This window comes from Mizuhopecten yessoensis, unplaced genomic scaffold (genome assembly GCF_002113885.1).
Source record: "Mizuhopecten yessoensis strain PY_sf001 unplaced genomic scaffold, ASM211388v2 scaffold8365, whole genome shotgun sequence".
NCBI classification, from domain to species: domain Eukaryota; kingdom Metazoa; phylum Mollusca; class Bivalvia; order Pectinida; family Pectinidae; genus Mizuhopecten; species Mizuhopecten yessoensis.
Window position 1 is genome coordinate 1,001,808 of NW_018407511.1, and position 15,317 is coordinate 1,017,124.

Sequence of the window (15,317 nt, forward strand, 5' to 3'; positions counted from 1 at the left end):
AAAAAGACTATCTTTCCTTACGTCAAAACAATTCTTGATGGTATAAAAACGCGCCGTTCAGCTGGACCTAAGAGACCTATTTGGAACCGTTAAATTGATTTGTTCAATAAGATATGAACATGCTGTTTACACACTTAAAAAGGAACAAATGATCTTACTACATTCTACGTTTTAAAAGAGGTGGCTATTTGAAATAGTTACAGCTTTCTTCATAAGATAAAACATTACAGTCAATCTTTGTTTTAAACCATAAAAAAAAATTGAGAAAATTTTCTCTGAACTACTTCTCATTGATGTGCCGGAGTAGTTCGATATGGACACCATATTTCACCAGCACATTTTAGTTTGCTTCTGACCATATTAATATTTAAAGGACGGATGACAGATGTATTAGCAAAATTTTTACATGTACGTTTCAGGAAACCAAATGTTTGCATCGCCTTGGATACAACCTTTTTAACGATCAAAATTAAAAGTAGATGACATCCATACGCCAAGGTCTTTTCAAACAACTTTTTCTCGTCAATGTTTCACTTTCCATTTTGTACTTAAAATCTAAGGACTTTGTCCTATTTGTGAGAACAATTTGACAACACTTCATCACATTCAATGACATTTTTGAGTCAACATTCCATTTGTACACCTTGTCAACATCTTGCTGCAGAAGCATATAGTCAGAAGCTTCCCCTACTGATGGAAGGTCATTGATAAACATAGTAAACAGTTTTGGTCCGATTAAAGAACCCTGTGGTAAACCGGAAGTGATATTACTCCAACAGGAAGTTACCCCATTTATTGTTACACGTTGAAGCCGGTCACTCAAATCACTTGTGAACCATTTTAATAGATTACCATAAACCCCAAATGATGACAGTTTGTGTACCATTAATTGATGATTAACGCTGTCAAAAGCTTTAGTGAAATCTCTGTACAAGTATATGGCATGCACTTCTTTCTTTTCATCGGAAGAGTTTGTAATGAAATCTGTAAAACAAGCAAGATTTGTAATGATTGAACTTTAGGCAGAAATCTATGTTGTTCGTTCATGAGCTATCAAGGGGTTAATATAATCAGAAATTATTTCATTTACGAGTTTTTCAAAAATTTTGATAAGATAGGAAACAAGGACACTGGTCAATAGTTAGAAAAGTCATAGTCATTTCTTTAATTTTACCAGCCTTAAAATTGGTCCAAGGTAAGCTTTTTTGAAAACAGACGGAAATATACCGTCCTTTAAAGAACTTTATTTCAACTTACGTTAATCAGTTTTAAATTCTGTACTATGTATCTGAGTATAATATGTATTATAACAAGTTTGATGTTAGATGTATATGATGTATATACGTTTTTCATTGTTATTGTTATACAATAAATTAATGGTATTAGAATCTGAGGATGAAGTACATTAGTCAAAGAACAATTAAAAAAATAACAGTTTTAACAAAAACTTGTGACTTTGAAATAATTTAGAAACACTTTCGATATGTGTATGGCTTTACACTCCTTCAAGTCAGTGTAAGACACCAAGAGTTACTCCCCTTGACACAGCAACATTTCGTTCTTGACATGACGATACACAGAGCTGTGTCACTTAGTCGTGAGAATTGCATTGTTACTGGTTGAAAATGTCTTTGTTGTATTAAGTAGCAAGACTGCAAGCAACCCCATAGGAATCAATGTGTCTTTCTCCTGGTCGAGTGTTTTTGTTTTTATTCGAGGCAGAATCAACTGAAGAGCTTCTGCGATCTGGTAAAAACCCTTACCAAATTCATCACTATTACTCTCAGATATATCGAAGGTATGCTGTCTTTGTATAACAAGATATCATTAAACACGCTGATCGTACATACCCTCCTGATCTACTGTTATTGAAATCAAGGAACACAAATCAGCAGTTTATCCCTATCTCCCTCCCACCATGACCAACTTAAACGGTGTACCGTTAAGTTGTACGATAAGCGAAGAGATTTCGTTCCCCCCCCCCCCGCATTTTTCGTTCTCTATAACCCTAACCTTCGCCGTTTACGCGTCACAATTTACTCGGTATTCAAGACGTTGTTGTGAATAACATTCTTTTCCTTATAGATGTCGATTTTCTGACCAACTGTCCAGGGTGCAGTCGAGCTAATGTGAAGTTCGGAGTGAATGCTTACAGGGTGTCGAGCGTCCGAGGCGCGTAGCGTCGGAGGAGGAAGAGGGTATGGAAGGAACCATGTCTGGAAAAAATCTACTAGGCCCTAGGAGAAATCTCCCGTGTTCTAAGAACTCATTTTAGACTGATTATTATCAAGTAACCCCGACTTTTTATAAGGATAGTATTACATTTTGTCCTTCACTAAGTAGTTTTTGATTCAGTTAAACGTTTGATTTGTCAATTTGTATATACATAACATAACAACACTATTTTATCAGACTTAAATTTTTCAAGGAGATTTTTTTTTTTATTCCTTCCTCTTTTTTATGATTGATACGGATGGTCCATATTAAACATAAGATAAAAGAAATTGATAAAAATCTATGATTAAAAAAATAGTTCTTGAAAACTTCAGTGTATGCTTGAGCCTACATGTATGCTATCCCCCTATCTGTTAGCCTCCTAAATGTGTTGGTCATCTTTACTCAACCCGTGCAGGTTCAGGGAAACATGTGTCTTCTGTGTCCCTTGGCATGATCGTAAGAGGTGAGTTATGTGCCCCTCCCCCCTCCCTACCTGTTAGCCTCCTGAATGTTGGCCCTCTTACTTCTTAACCCAACCCGTGCAGGTTCATGGAAAGAACATGCCTGCTGTATCCCAGTGAAAGAGGTGGGTTATTTGCCCCTCCCCCTTCCGGTCCATTTTCCTGCAGAATTGGAATGGTTTCCTGATTGTCTTCTGTTTATGTCTAGGACCCGGAGTATACAGGTGTATCCCACTGCATGTGTATCGTAAACGATGACTTATGTTGGGCACTCTACATAATTGGGTTTTTTCAGTCCCGTCTTCTAACAGGACATTTAGGAGATCAGAAGTTATCTGTTGCCCACGTTGCAATACTAAAGATTTTATGTTTCCTATCTTTCCTGTCTACTATATTTCATGATACATATGACCGGAAGATTGCTGGCATGAAGTGCTTCACTGTCAAAGAAAAGAAATGACCTTGGTTTATAGTCAAGGTCAAAAGAGACAAATCTTTTAAACCATTGATATGGCTGATTCTAAATAACCGAAAGCTCTTGATATTACCCTGCAGCTTACTGGCATGTTGAATAATACAACGTTCTATACAAAGAAATGACATTGACCGAAATTTAAACTCAGGGGTCAAATATATTACAACAAAACTGTATATAATGAGTTACATATGTATGTTAAAACAACAGACATACTGTCAATGATGCAAACGAAAGTTAAGAAAATAAATGACCTTGACCTATATTCCAGTTCACAGGGTTGAAGAATGTTAAAACACTGGTGAAGTATATGATATATGGTTAGCAGCTTGCATGCATTAAATACTAAAGAGTTTGAGACCATAAACGACCTAAATGACATGAAGCCAAATGTTGTGGTTGACCCCACATTGACCTCTTAAATTTAAATAAAAGTTCGCAGATATCAACATTATTCAACTTTTATTTTGTTTTTATATATAGATATCACTAGTCACATCATGTTCCGACTTCCCGAACACATTTTTCAAAACAGACCTCTTTTCTTAATAATGTCCATGACTTGTTTCGCTTTAAGTATTTATTCGAATAGAGGCTCAACTGTGGCAGTCTGTCTGACGAAGCAGCACAGGAGATTTCTACGTATCCAGTCTCTCTTGTTATGGGCCTTGGATGCGCTCTTCTTCTTTTCACCGACTGAGGTGTTGGTGCTGCCACCTATTGGACATTTAAAAGGAACGAGTCACATTTAGTAACCACCATGACAAAAATGGCTGATTGATCTGTTTTTTTTTGTTTTTTGTAAAAGTTTAATTCGTACAGTACCAGTAGGAATATTCAAGCAGCTTAATCGCAAAATCACGCGAGCCTTTCATATACAAGCAGAGAGAAGGCCGAAAAAGCAATTATTGAAAAGGCACCGGGGTATAGAGTCCGGTCCAGAACCTGATTTGCCTCACAAACATTCACTATTTTGTTTCCTAGCGGCTAACTGAAGTGCTGGAAAAACCACTCGGATCTTTCCGGTGTTCCTCTTTATGTTCTTGTCGGAAAACGTCTAGTGGTTTGACCACAGACTTTAGTGAAGCGGAAAGGCTTGAGAATTTTTCAGATTCATTTTGAGAAACATGTTTTTTCCACATGTATGATTACCTAATGACCAAATCTGAACGATTTTATCAAGTGAATAACATTCTCACCAGCTGTAGCAGTATCGATTTCCTTGACCTCTTTCTTGTCTCTCTAAAATAAAAGGTTACATAAATTATATCAAGCTAGTATTTCTTTCAATGGTTTATTGCTATTCTGTATTTACTTTTTACAGTAAGTAGATTGTTTTTTGTTATTGATTTTAAAGTAATTATTATATTAAACATTGACAACATCATGCCAAGTCAGGTGTTTCTGGTTTAACTGATCAACCCTTTCCGTTAAAGTATATGTAGTAGTGATTGTGTTTGATGTTTATTCAGAAATCATATACATTATAGTTTTTGGTTCCTGTTACAATGCTGAGATACTGATCAACGATCTAATAGAAATGTTCATCGATAGTCAGATGGTTGTCTTACCTTGAGGATCCTGTCCAACAATCGGCCCAGTACATTCTTCTTGTTGGAGGCCATGTTCATCTGCGCATGCGTTGTAGTTAGGTGCGCTTTCTTTAGTTCTGTCGGCTTGTCGTCTTTAAGGATTAAGACTGAAAAGAAATACAATTCCAACATTTTACATTTGATTAAAGCGATGCTATTTTTCATTATGACATAACGATTTAAACAAATTCGTTTTTAAATATTTCTTGATCACGTTAATAATAAATAAAATACAGCTTTGTTACTAGATGTCTACGTCTTTTTACGAACATTACATTTTTTTCGTACAAAATGAAATACTAGAGTAGTTTAAGCTAAAGAAGCAAATACCGCATGCATGAGATCGGAATATTCTTATTTTTAAAATAACCTTTGACGGGGTCAGAGGTGACAATATGAGGCTGGTTATCGTTTTCTCCAACACTTGGTTTGATTCGACCATCTTTAATCTCTAGGGGCTTACTTCCTGTAGCGCCAGTTGTTACTTCCGGTGTTGCAGTAACCAAGGTTTTGTGAAGTCCAAGCATTCCCTCCATCTTATTGTCAGTTGGTGAACTTTGACCTTTGCGTATGGCCATGATTGACCGTCCAATGGTCAGCCCTACAATGTCGTCTACTTCCTTATCAAATTGTCCGGCCAATCCCTCCATCTTAGTATCAGTTGGTGAACTTTGACAATCGCGGATGGCGTTGATTGACCGTCCGATGGTCAGCCCTACAATATCATCAACTCCCTGGTCAAGACCTTCGTTTATTTCCCTTGTTTCGGTATTTATTTTATCAACAGCTTTCTCTATTACACTCTTCACCAAAAGCTGTGCAATATTTCGCAGTTGTTCGTCATCCATTGTAGATTCTGAAACAAGTGTGCAGTTCATTTAAACATTTTGTGTGTGTTACTGATACATAAGCCTCTTGATATTGGATACTTAAATTGATACATATGTGTTACTAAACGTAAGGATAATTGATCTACTTATAATATCTTATACAATCAATAGAAATATCTCATATAGTCCTAACTATATGTGGTATTTCTTGTTATATATGTGGTATTTCTTTTCATGTATCGTGTGATTAGAAAGTCCTATGTCTTAAATTAATATACAATGGCTGTATATATTGATATTTTAATTTAAAGATAACTCCATGTGAGACTTCCACCAACCCTTAATTGTTGATAGACGGAAAGACGGACAGAAGTTAACCGGACGGACAAATAAACAATTTACAAACCAAACTTGAAATGATACCAATGGTGTATTTTGTTAAGTTCAATTTTCTTTTTCCAGATTGACGAATTATTTACAATATAATCACAATATCCTTAAAGATGTCAATCCCGATGGTGTGATTCAGGAGTTCATCTCGATGGTATTATGTTGAAATATCAGGGGCCATTAAGTTCAGTTAAGTTTGAAACGATTTTAATAATTTCTAAGGTGCGAGTTTTGAAGAAAAAACAATGGAAAGTGAAATCAAATTTCATTACTCCACTTTAGACAGGTATGGTTGGTGAGTTAAACAGTAACTCCACTTTAGACAGGTATGGTTGGTGAGTTAAACAGTAACTCCACTTTAGACAGGTATGGTTGGTGAGTTAAACAGTAACTCCACTTTAGACAGGTATGGTTGGTGAGTTAAACAGTAACTCCACTTTAGACAGGTATGGTTGGTGAGTTAAACAGTAACTCCACTTTAGACAGGTATGGTTGGTGAGTTAAACAGTAACTCCACTTTAGACAGGTATGATTGGTGAGTTAAACAGTAACTCTACTTTAGACAGGTATGATTGGTGAGTTAAACAGTAACTCCACTTTAGACAGGTATGGTTGGTGAGTTAAACAGTAACTCCACTTTAGACAGGTATGGTTGGTGAGTTAAACAGTAACTCCACTTTAGACAGGTATGGTTGGTGAGTTAAACAGTAACTCCACTTTAGACAGGTATGGTTGGTGAGTTAAACAGTAACTCCACTTTAGACAGGTATGGTTGGTGAGTTAAACAGTAACTCCACTTTAGACAGGTATGGTTGGTGAGTTAAACAGTAACTCCACTTTAGACAGGTATGGTTGGTGAGTTAAACAGTAACTCCACTTTAGACAGGTATGGTTGGTGAGTTAAACAGTAACTCCACTTTAGACAGGTATGGTTGGTGAGTTAAACAGTAACTCCACTTTAGACAGGTATGGTTGGTGAGTTAAACAGTAACTCCACTTTAGACAGGTATGGTTGGTGAGTTAAACAGTAACTCCACTTTAGACAGGTATGGTTGGTGAGTTAAACAGTAACTCCACTTTAGACAGGTATGGTTGGTGAGTTAAACAGTAACTCCACTTTAGACAGGTATGGTTGGTGAGTTAAACAGTAACTCCACTTTAGACAGGTATGGTTGGTGAGTTAAACAGTAACTCCACTTTAGACAGGTATGGTTGGTGAGTTAAACAGTAACTCCACTTTAGACAGGTATGGTTGGTGAGTTAAACAGTAACTCCACTTTAGACAGGTATGGTTGGTGAGTTAAACAGTAACTCCACTTTAGACAGGTATGGTTGGTGAGTTAAACAGTAACTCCACTTTAGACAGGTATGGTTGGTGAGTTAAACAGTAACTCCACTTTAGACAGGTATGGTTGGTGAGTTAAACAGTAACTCCACTTTAGACAGGTATGATTGGTGAGTTAAACAGTAACTCCACTTTAGACAGGTATGGTTGGTGAGTTAAACAGTAACTCCACTTTAGACAGGTATGGTTGGTGAGTTAAACAGTAACTCCACTTTAGACAGGTATGATTGGTGAGTTAAACAGTAACTCCACTTTAGACAGGTATGGTTGGTGAGTTAAACAGTAACTCCACTTTAGACAGGTATGGTTGGTGAGTTAAACAGTAACTCCACTTTAGACAGGTATGGTTGGTGAGTTAAACAGTAACTCCACTTTAGACAGGTATGGTTGGTGAGTTAAACAGTAACTCCACTTTAGACAGGTATGGTTGGTGAGTTAAACAGTAACTCCACTTTAGACAGGTATGATTGGTGAGTTAAACAGTAACTCCACTTTAGACAGGTATGGTTGGTGAGTTAAACAGTAACTCCACTTTAGACAGGTATGATTGGTGAGTTAAACAGTAACTCCACTTTAGACAGGTATGGTTGGTGAGTTAAACAGTAACTCCACTTTAGACAGGTATGATTGGTGAGTTAAACAGTAACTCCACTTTAGACAGGTATGGTTGGTGAGTTAAACAGTAACTCCACTTTAGACAGGTACGATTGGTGAGTTAAACAGTAACTCCACTTTAGACAGGTATGGTTGGTGAGTTAAACAGTAACTCCACTTTAGACAGGTATGGTTGGTGAGTTAAACAGTGACTCCAATTTAGACAGGTACGATTGATTAGTTAAACAGTAACTCCACTTTAGACAGGTATGAGTGATGAGTTAAACAGTAACTCCATTTTAGACAGGTATGATTGGTGAGTTAAACAGTAACTCCACTTAAGACAGGTATGATTGGTGAGTTAAACAGTAACTCCACTTTAGACAGGTACGATTGATTAGTTAAACAGTAACTCCACTTTAGACAGGTACGATTGGTGTGTTAAACAATAACTCCACTTTAGACAGGTATGATTGGTGAGTTAAACAGTAACCCTACTTTAGACAGGTATGATTGGTGAGTTAAACAGTAACTCCACTTTAGACAGGTATGATTGGTGAGTTAAACAGTGACTCCAATTTAGACAGGTATGATTGATGAGTTAAACAGAAACTCCACTTTAGACAGGTATGATTGATGAGTTAAACAGTAACTCCATTTTAGACAGGTATGATTGATAAGTTAAACAGAAACTCCATTTTAGACAGGTATGATTGGTGAGTTAAACAGTAACTCTTCTTTAGACAGGTATGATTGATGAGTTAAACATTAACTCCACTTTAGACAGGTATGATAGGTGAGTTAAACATTAACTCCACTTTAGACAGATATGATTGGTGTGTTAAACAATAACTCCGCTTTAGACAGGTATGATAGGTGAGTTAAACATTAACTCCACTTTAGACAGATATGATTGGTGTGTTAAACAATAACTCCGCTTTAGACAGGTATGATAGGTGAGTTAAACATTAACTCCACTTTAGACAGATATGATTGGTGTGTTAAACAATAACTCCGCTTTAGACAGGTATGATAGGTGAGTTAAACATTAACTCCACTTTAGACAGATATGATTGGTGTGTTAAACAATAACTCCGCTTTAGACAGGTATGATAGGTGAGTTAAACATTAACTCCACTTTAGACAGATATGATTGGTGTGTTAAACAATAACTCCGCTTTAGACAGGTATGATAGGTGAGTTAAACATTAACTCCACTTTAGACAGATATGATTGGTGTGTTAAACAATAACTCCGCTTTAGACAGGTATGATAGGTTAGTGAAACAATAACTCCGCATCAGACAGGTATGATTGATAAGTGAAACAGTACATGCAACTCCGCTTTAGACATGTCCGATTAATAAGTACTCATATGATTTGCTTTTAATGAAAACAACTATATTCATGTAGAAAAAGTGAATACTGAAATCGTACGTACCTTAAAGAATGTTCTGTACCTGATTTGAATGCTATCTGAATAAGAGTAAATATCTTCTCCGCACGTCTAGTTAAGCTGTAGCTTCCTTCGTCGCTAGCAACAGTGACAATGACGACAGGAAATCTCGCGTGACGACTGTCTATAGTGACGTCATAGAAAGAAGAATTAATAGCGCGCGAACCACAATTTCTTTACGCGGAAACTTGAAACAGTGTATTTTGCTAGAAAAAGAGTTGATGCAGGTTTTTTTGTAAATGTTTTTTTTAACTTCATGTTGCCGTATGCTTCATGCCGTTGTGTGCTCAAAGGAGGAGTATATCCCTTCCCACAGAAAAGGGGATACGGGGAAAGGGCAAGGGTCCATGACCAGGGACAGTGGCGTAGCAAATACTTTTTCATAGTCTATGCGTACTGAGGGTCGAGCGTCCGTGGCGCGTAGCGCCGGAGGAGGGGGAGGGTATGGGAGTAAATATAGATAGGAAAAAACCCCACTAGACCTCAGAAACAATTCACTAGGCCCCAGAAACAATCCACTAGGCCCAAGAAACAACACACTAGGCCCCAGAAACAATATACTAGGCCCCAGAAACAATCTACTAGGCCTCAGAAACAATCCACTAGGCCCCAGAAACAATCTACTAAGCCACAGAAACAATCCACTAGGCCCCAGAAACAATCCACTAGGCCCCAGAAACAATCAACTAGGCCACAGAAACAATCTACTAGGCCTCAGAAACAATCCATTAGGCCCCAGAAACAATCTACTAAGCCACAGAAACAATCCACTAGGTCCCATAAACAATCAACTAGGCCCCATAAACAATCCACTAGGCCCCAGAAACAATCAACTAGGCCCCAGAAACAATCTACTAGGCCACAGAAACAATCTACTAGGCCACAGAAACAATCAACTAGGCCCCAGAAACAATCTACTAGGCCCCAGAAACAATCAACTAGGCCCCAGAAACAATCCACCGTGTTCTGGGCTCTCATTTTAAACTATAATAAAGTATTAAAAACCCGACTTTTTATATAATTCCAAATTTGATTCTGCGCTTTGTAACAGGTTCTGTGATTGGTTAATAGTAGTATATATATATGTTGTTAATATAAGTATGAACGCCTGTTTTTTTGATGGCACTTATTTAAAAAAATCCCAAATCCCTATTTTTCTGTAAGCAATTTAATTGTCGTTCTTGTTGTCTCCCATTGCCTAAACTAAACTCGCCGTGAAAAAAGGCAAGATCTACTGTTTTGGTTGTTGTTTAATTGTTGTATCTTTGTCTTATTGTTTAACTTAAGTATACGCAGTTTTAAAAAGATATAATTTTAAACTACATATGACCATATTTACAACAGTGACACGGTCTGTCGTCTGACGAGCCGCCGATATCAATCTGACAAAGCTCAAACTGACAATATTTCGATGTCTCATATGGGTCCGAACAGTGGTCAAAATAGTGACGGTATAAGGAATTAATCTGTATGTTTCTAATACTAGAAATTATCAACTGAAGTGAATTTACTTACACATATACTGTATTATCCATGAATTTCCGAGGCCGAGACCACAGGGACCTGATAATTTGTTACAGCTATGTTTGGAGCTGAACTTAGGTGTTCAAAGTAATTTTACATATTTTAGGGATAAAGATCGACTTTCGGTAAAAATGACATCCCCAATACTCATATATACGAGAAGGGCCGACTCCACCTAACCTCCTTGCATCAAATCAACATTTCCAGTTGATTTACGGGAAAATGCTTAGTACCGTTGGAAAGATGGATAATTTTTCTTTTAAAAACCTCTTATATGCACGTAAAATGTATTCCCCTTCAGCAGACATGATCTCCGTTTCCTGCAAAAACACACGCCATTTCAGAGTTTTTCGCAGTCACCGTGCCACTTTTTCTAATATAAGTGAGGTTGAGGTCAGCGCGTGCCGAAACATGCAGTGTTGGTTGGTTTAGCGAAAAGAATGGCTGCCCTTCCAGCCAATCACACCACGAGTCTCGGCACGCGTTGACCTATCATCACCTATTTAACAGAAATAAGGGACAACGAGAGCTTTAGTACCCTTTTGAACACTTTGCAACTTTGAGCCATTATGACCAAGTTTGCGGACTACAGTGTATCTAAGGTGCAGTAATGCCCTATACAAACCGTCATACTTGAGCTATCTTTATAAGTCCATACAAGCTGTGAAGGCATAACGAAGGAGCAGTGTGTAAATCTGCTGATGCATGTTATTTAAGAATTGAAATGCTTTCAGTTGGCATTCATAGGCAATATGAATTTCAACTGGACAAAGGCAAATTCAAAGAAGCGTGCTATATTCACCAATTTTTTCGGATCTGTTCATCTCATAGAAATTCAATTACAGTAATAATAGTGTTCAGCAATTAGGGCAAATAATAATGATGATATTTAGACGAAAAATTTGAGAAAACAACATTTTCAAATACATATTTTATTTTACACCAACGAATGTATACTTAATTAAAACAAACAATTTGTCACTTTTACTAAAGTACATATCAAAAGCTCTTACACCAAAAACTACATTTTTTTCTTCTACGAAGTCTTCGTTATTTAAAGAAAAACCTTTGACCAATGGGGTATTGCAGAAAGTCTCCCAAAGTTTGCAATTCAAATAAGCAGATTCATTATGTTTCATGAATTTTATTGTGTTGGACCACAAACTATTATCATATTTGGATAAATAGATGAAGGGCCTGCTTAAATATAACTTTTAGATTCCATCAAACATATACCTAAGTTCATGATACAAGATACAAGATGCAATCCCAAATACTCTGCTGTAAAACGTATAGTGAAATGTTACGCAAACACTATGTTCATAAATATACTGCCATCTTTCTGGATGTTCTATGTAATTAATAGTATTTTAATACACAAAAAATAATAATCTTAAAAGCATACTTCCCTTCATGGATTATCCGGTTTAAAGCAATCTATATATTGACCAAATTGGAAAGGAGGAATCCTGTTGACCGTAAGGGCAAAGGAACAGTTTATAAAAGGGGGTCATTTGGTGTTTTACAGCTTTGCTTTATTGAAACTGACACGGTCTAAACTTTCTCGGAGAGCTTTATAAGCGCTACATGTGATTTGTATTTCCATTTTTCCATTAAAATTTCAAGAGGTTTCCAAGGAAACAGACATTTGCAAGAATTGGATTTCCACTTTTAAGGAGACACTTGAATGTGTCAATAAATTACAGATGTCCTCCAAACTGCCCCCATAGTCGCAAATATCCTTCAGAAAAGGTACGCAATGCCATAATACACTTACAATATCCATACTAAATTTGAGTGAAATCGAGCAATTTCTGAATTGCGACCAATCATAAGTGTCTGTGTGGTTGATATGGCAACGATACCTATGCGATCGAATTCGCAGTCTCCTAATACCCCTATATACCAATTTTTATAAAAATACCATAAAACACAACTCATCATTCTGCTGGCCAGTGTTGTGTACGGGCAGCAAGCGAGCAACTGACATCATCGAAACCCTGAGATATACGCCTTGTCACCTGTAGGTCGGTGGAATAGGTCCGTTTCAGGGTGACCTGGGGAAAAAATTACTATGTTATCAAACTCTTCTGATTTCAACTCATCAATGTCTCTAGTATGACAGAAAAAAAGTCCTGAAAGATTCCCTTTGGGAAAACAAATTGAGGCCATTTTTAAATTTGGCCTATTTTTTACCCTTTTTCTCCAAAAATGAAGAACGGGAATATATCGGTTGGATGAAAGAAAATTCAGAATTTTGGATATTTTCTTTTATAATGGAGTGCTTCAAATATGTTAATTTATTACACATAACTCTATATTATGTTTTCGCAATGAAAATATTGAGTACGTCAACCACTGAATACGTAAGAATTTTGAAGTTAAATTTGTGTGCAACCAGGTTTTAGTGTAAATTATTTTGCTAGGTACTTTATTTTCTGAGGAAAATATATAAAAGCCATTGAAATACATTATCGAGCCATGCAGTCATGCTTTTCCATTGTTCTATTGTCTTGTTGTTGGTGCAAATCCCAAGATAAAACAGAACATTCAGTCCGTGTGCAAAAATTATACAAAATTGATGTAGTTTTCAAATTACACAATGTTATGTATATTTCAACTATTACCAAGGGAGGGATTATTTTAAATCATGTATACAAACATTAATATTTTTTCATCACAATATCAGAGAAATATTAAATCAATGAAGCATGAACTGCAAACGTTTAATTTCTGATGGATATTGGGGGTCAAACCAATACATAGTCGCTCTCCTCCATCTTGCATGCTGTGCTAAACAACTTTTACCATTTTATCACAATTGAATAACTAATAAAAGATGGCATCTAAAGTGAATTGTAAATATTTTAAGGGCGTTTTTTACAACGGGAGTCGAGTTTCATGTGTTCCTCGATATCTGTCAAACGTCCATATTGACATTTTATGCTTTAAAAGTATCTTTATTCCTCGACAAACATTTACGTACATCTTATAAACATCTCTAAACCGACTCTAGAAGTGACACTTCGGTAGCTGACGAATTTTAAAATATTTACGACTGTTAGCTGATATAGAGGTATATATATATAAGACTCGGACAAATGATATACAACTGACCAAGGCAAAACATCCTCAGTAAGAACATTGAACGGACACTTGGCAGATTTATAGACTGGCAATACACATACTTGGACATAAACAAACACCTCTATCTGAAATATATACTTATCCCTCTGATGTACGGCGTCTGTGGACATTATTGTCATATATCATATAAGTTTGGCATGTTGGAATTCGCTTTAAATTGTTTAAAATATTCTGGCAAAGTTAAATATAAATATTTGCTTAAAGATAAGTGATACGTCGAAGCAAAAAGTTTTTATTGTTTATGTTAATAAATATTATTTTATAGGTATCTTTCTCTCCTGTTTGCTGTTTTTCTACATAACTATATAATTGTATGGATTTCATTCTTTATCAGAGATGAGTTCTAATTTGTGAAATGATCCATAATACGGAAAATATTAAGCTTGAATGGCTTTCTCCATTTTAAAAGCGAATCCATACGTTTTATGTCTATTAATTATTTTGATAATCTCTTCTTTGATGAAATTTAAATAGAGTATATTTATCTAGCCATTGATCCCAAACCGTCCGCGAGGTCTAGAGCGTTTGACAGCCTCGTTTTTTTTCGTTTTTTAATAGGTTTTACGTCCGCTTCACTACCGAGTAGTTCGGTTATCCAGTAGACGAGTGTGCGGCTCTGGCGTTTATATATTAATTTATACATAATTTATATATTAAAGTTGTGTCGAGAGTTACGCATTATCATTTCAGGGCTAGCTACAAACAAGATCGATTTCGTTTTCACCATAGATGTGATATTTTTTTTTTATTAATTTTGTTTTGTCATATATTGAAATAAAAGTTAAACATGTGAATGACGAAAATCGAAATGATTTTTCTAGGAGTTTTTTGGACTTATTGCATAGTTGTAAAGCGGAGACATTTTGAACACTTACAAAAAAACACCCAACTGTTTTGAGACTGGTTATCTAAAACGGAGTTTAGATGATCAATTTGTATTTCCTTTGCGTACAAGTACAGTTTAATCGGTGGTTATGGCGGTAATGTATAAACACGTGGCATAGTTATTAATAAAAAGGTTAAACACAAGATAATACTCCAATCCCTGTTTATGTCATGATGTTCTACCTAATTTCCCGACTCTGTTTAAATAAGTAGTTATGTTCTGTTTTTCTAGTTCAGATCAATAAATCCGGGTATTTATAAAGTTTTTCCTCTCCTGTTACATTTGGCGTGCAACGAAATATACCCACAGAAGGTGGTATAGGGTCTCATGTGTCTTCGGGGTCAAAGACTTTGTTAAAGGAGGCAGGAAAGTAGCGGAACTGGACTGGGTCGATCGTCGGC

The 15,317-nt window shown here is 36.3% G+C and overlaps 1 protein-coding gene across 1 annotated transcript; it reads right to left on the reverse strand.

Annotated features, from left to right (window-relative positions):
• Positions 1 to 3,645: 3,645 nt before the first annotated feature.
• LOC110455719 lies at positions 3,646 to 9,430 on the reverse strand. Its single transcript, XM_021506033.1, has 5 exons — positions 9,364 to 9,430; positions 5,209 to 5,601; positions 4,725 to 4,852; positions 4,353 to 4,395; positions 3,646 to 3,870 (listed from the first exon to the last, which is right to left on the reverse strand). The coding sequence occupies exons 2-5, from the start codon at positions 5,591 to 5,593 to the stop codon at positions 3,734 to 3,736; spliced, it is 693 nt and encodes a 230-aa protein (XP_021361708.1). The 5' UTR covers positions 5,594 to 5,601; positions 9,364 to 9,430; the 3' UTR covers positions 3,646 to 3,733.
• Between the last annotated feature and the right edge of the window lie 5,887 nt (positions 9,431 to 15,317).

Excerpts from the sequence above, each read along its gene's own strand:
- LOC110455719 (XM_021506033.1), bottom strand. The coding sequence starts at position 5,593 with ATGGATGACGAACAACTGCGAAATATTGCACAGCTTTTGGTGAAGAGT. Across the intron at positions 4,853-5,208 it reads AACAACTGGCGCTACAGGAA|TCTTAATCCTTAAAGACGAC; the intron begins GTAAGCCCCTAG and ends ATTTCTTTTCAG. Across the intron at positions 4,396-4,724 it reads TGTTGGACAGGATCCTCAAG|AGAGACAAGAAAGAGGTCAA; the intron begins GTAAGACAACCA and ends CTTTTATTTTAG.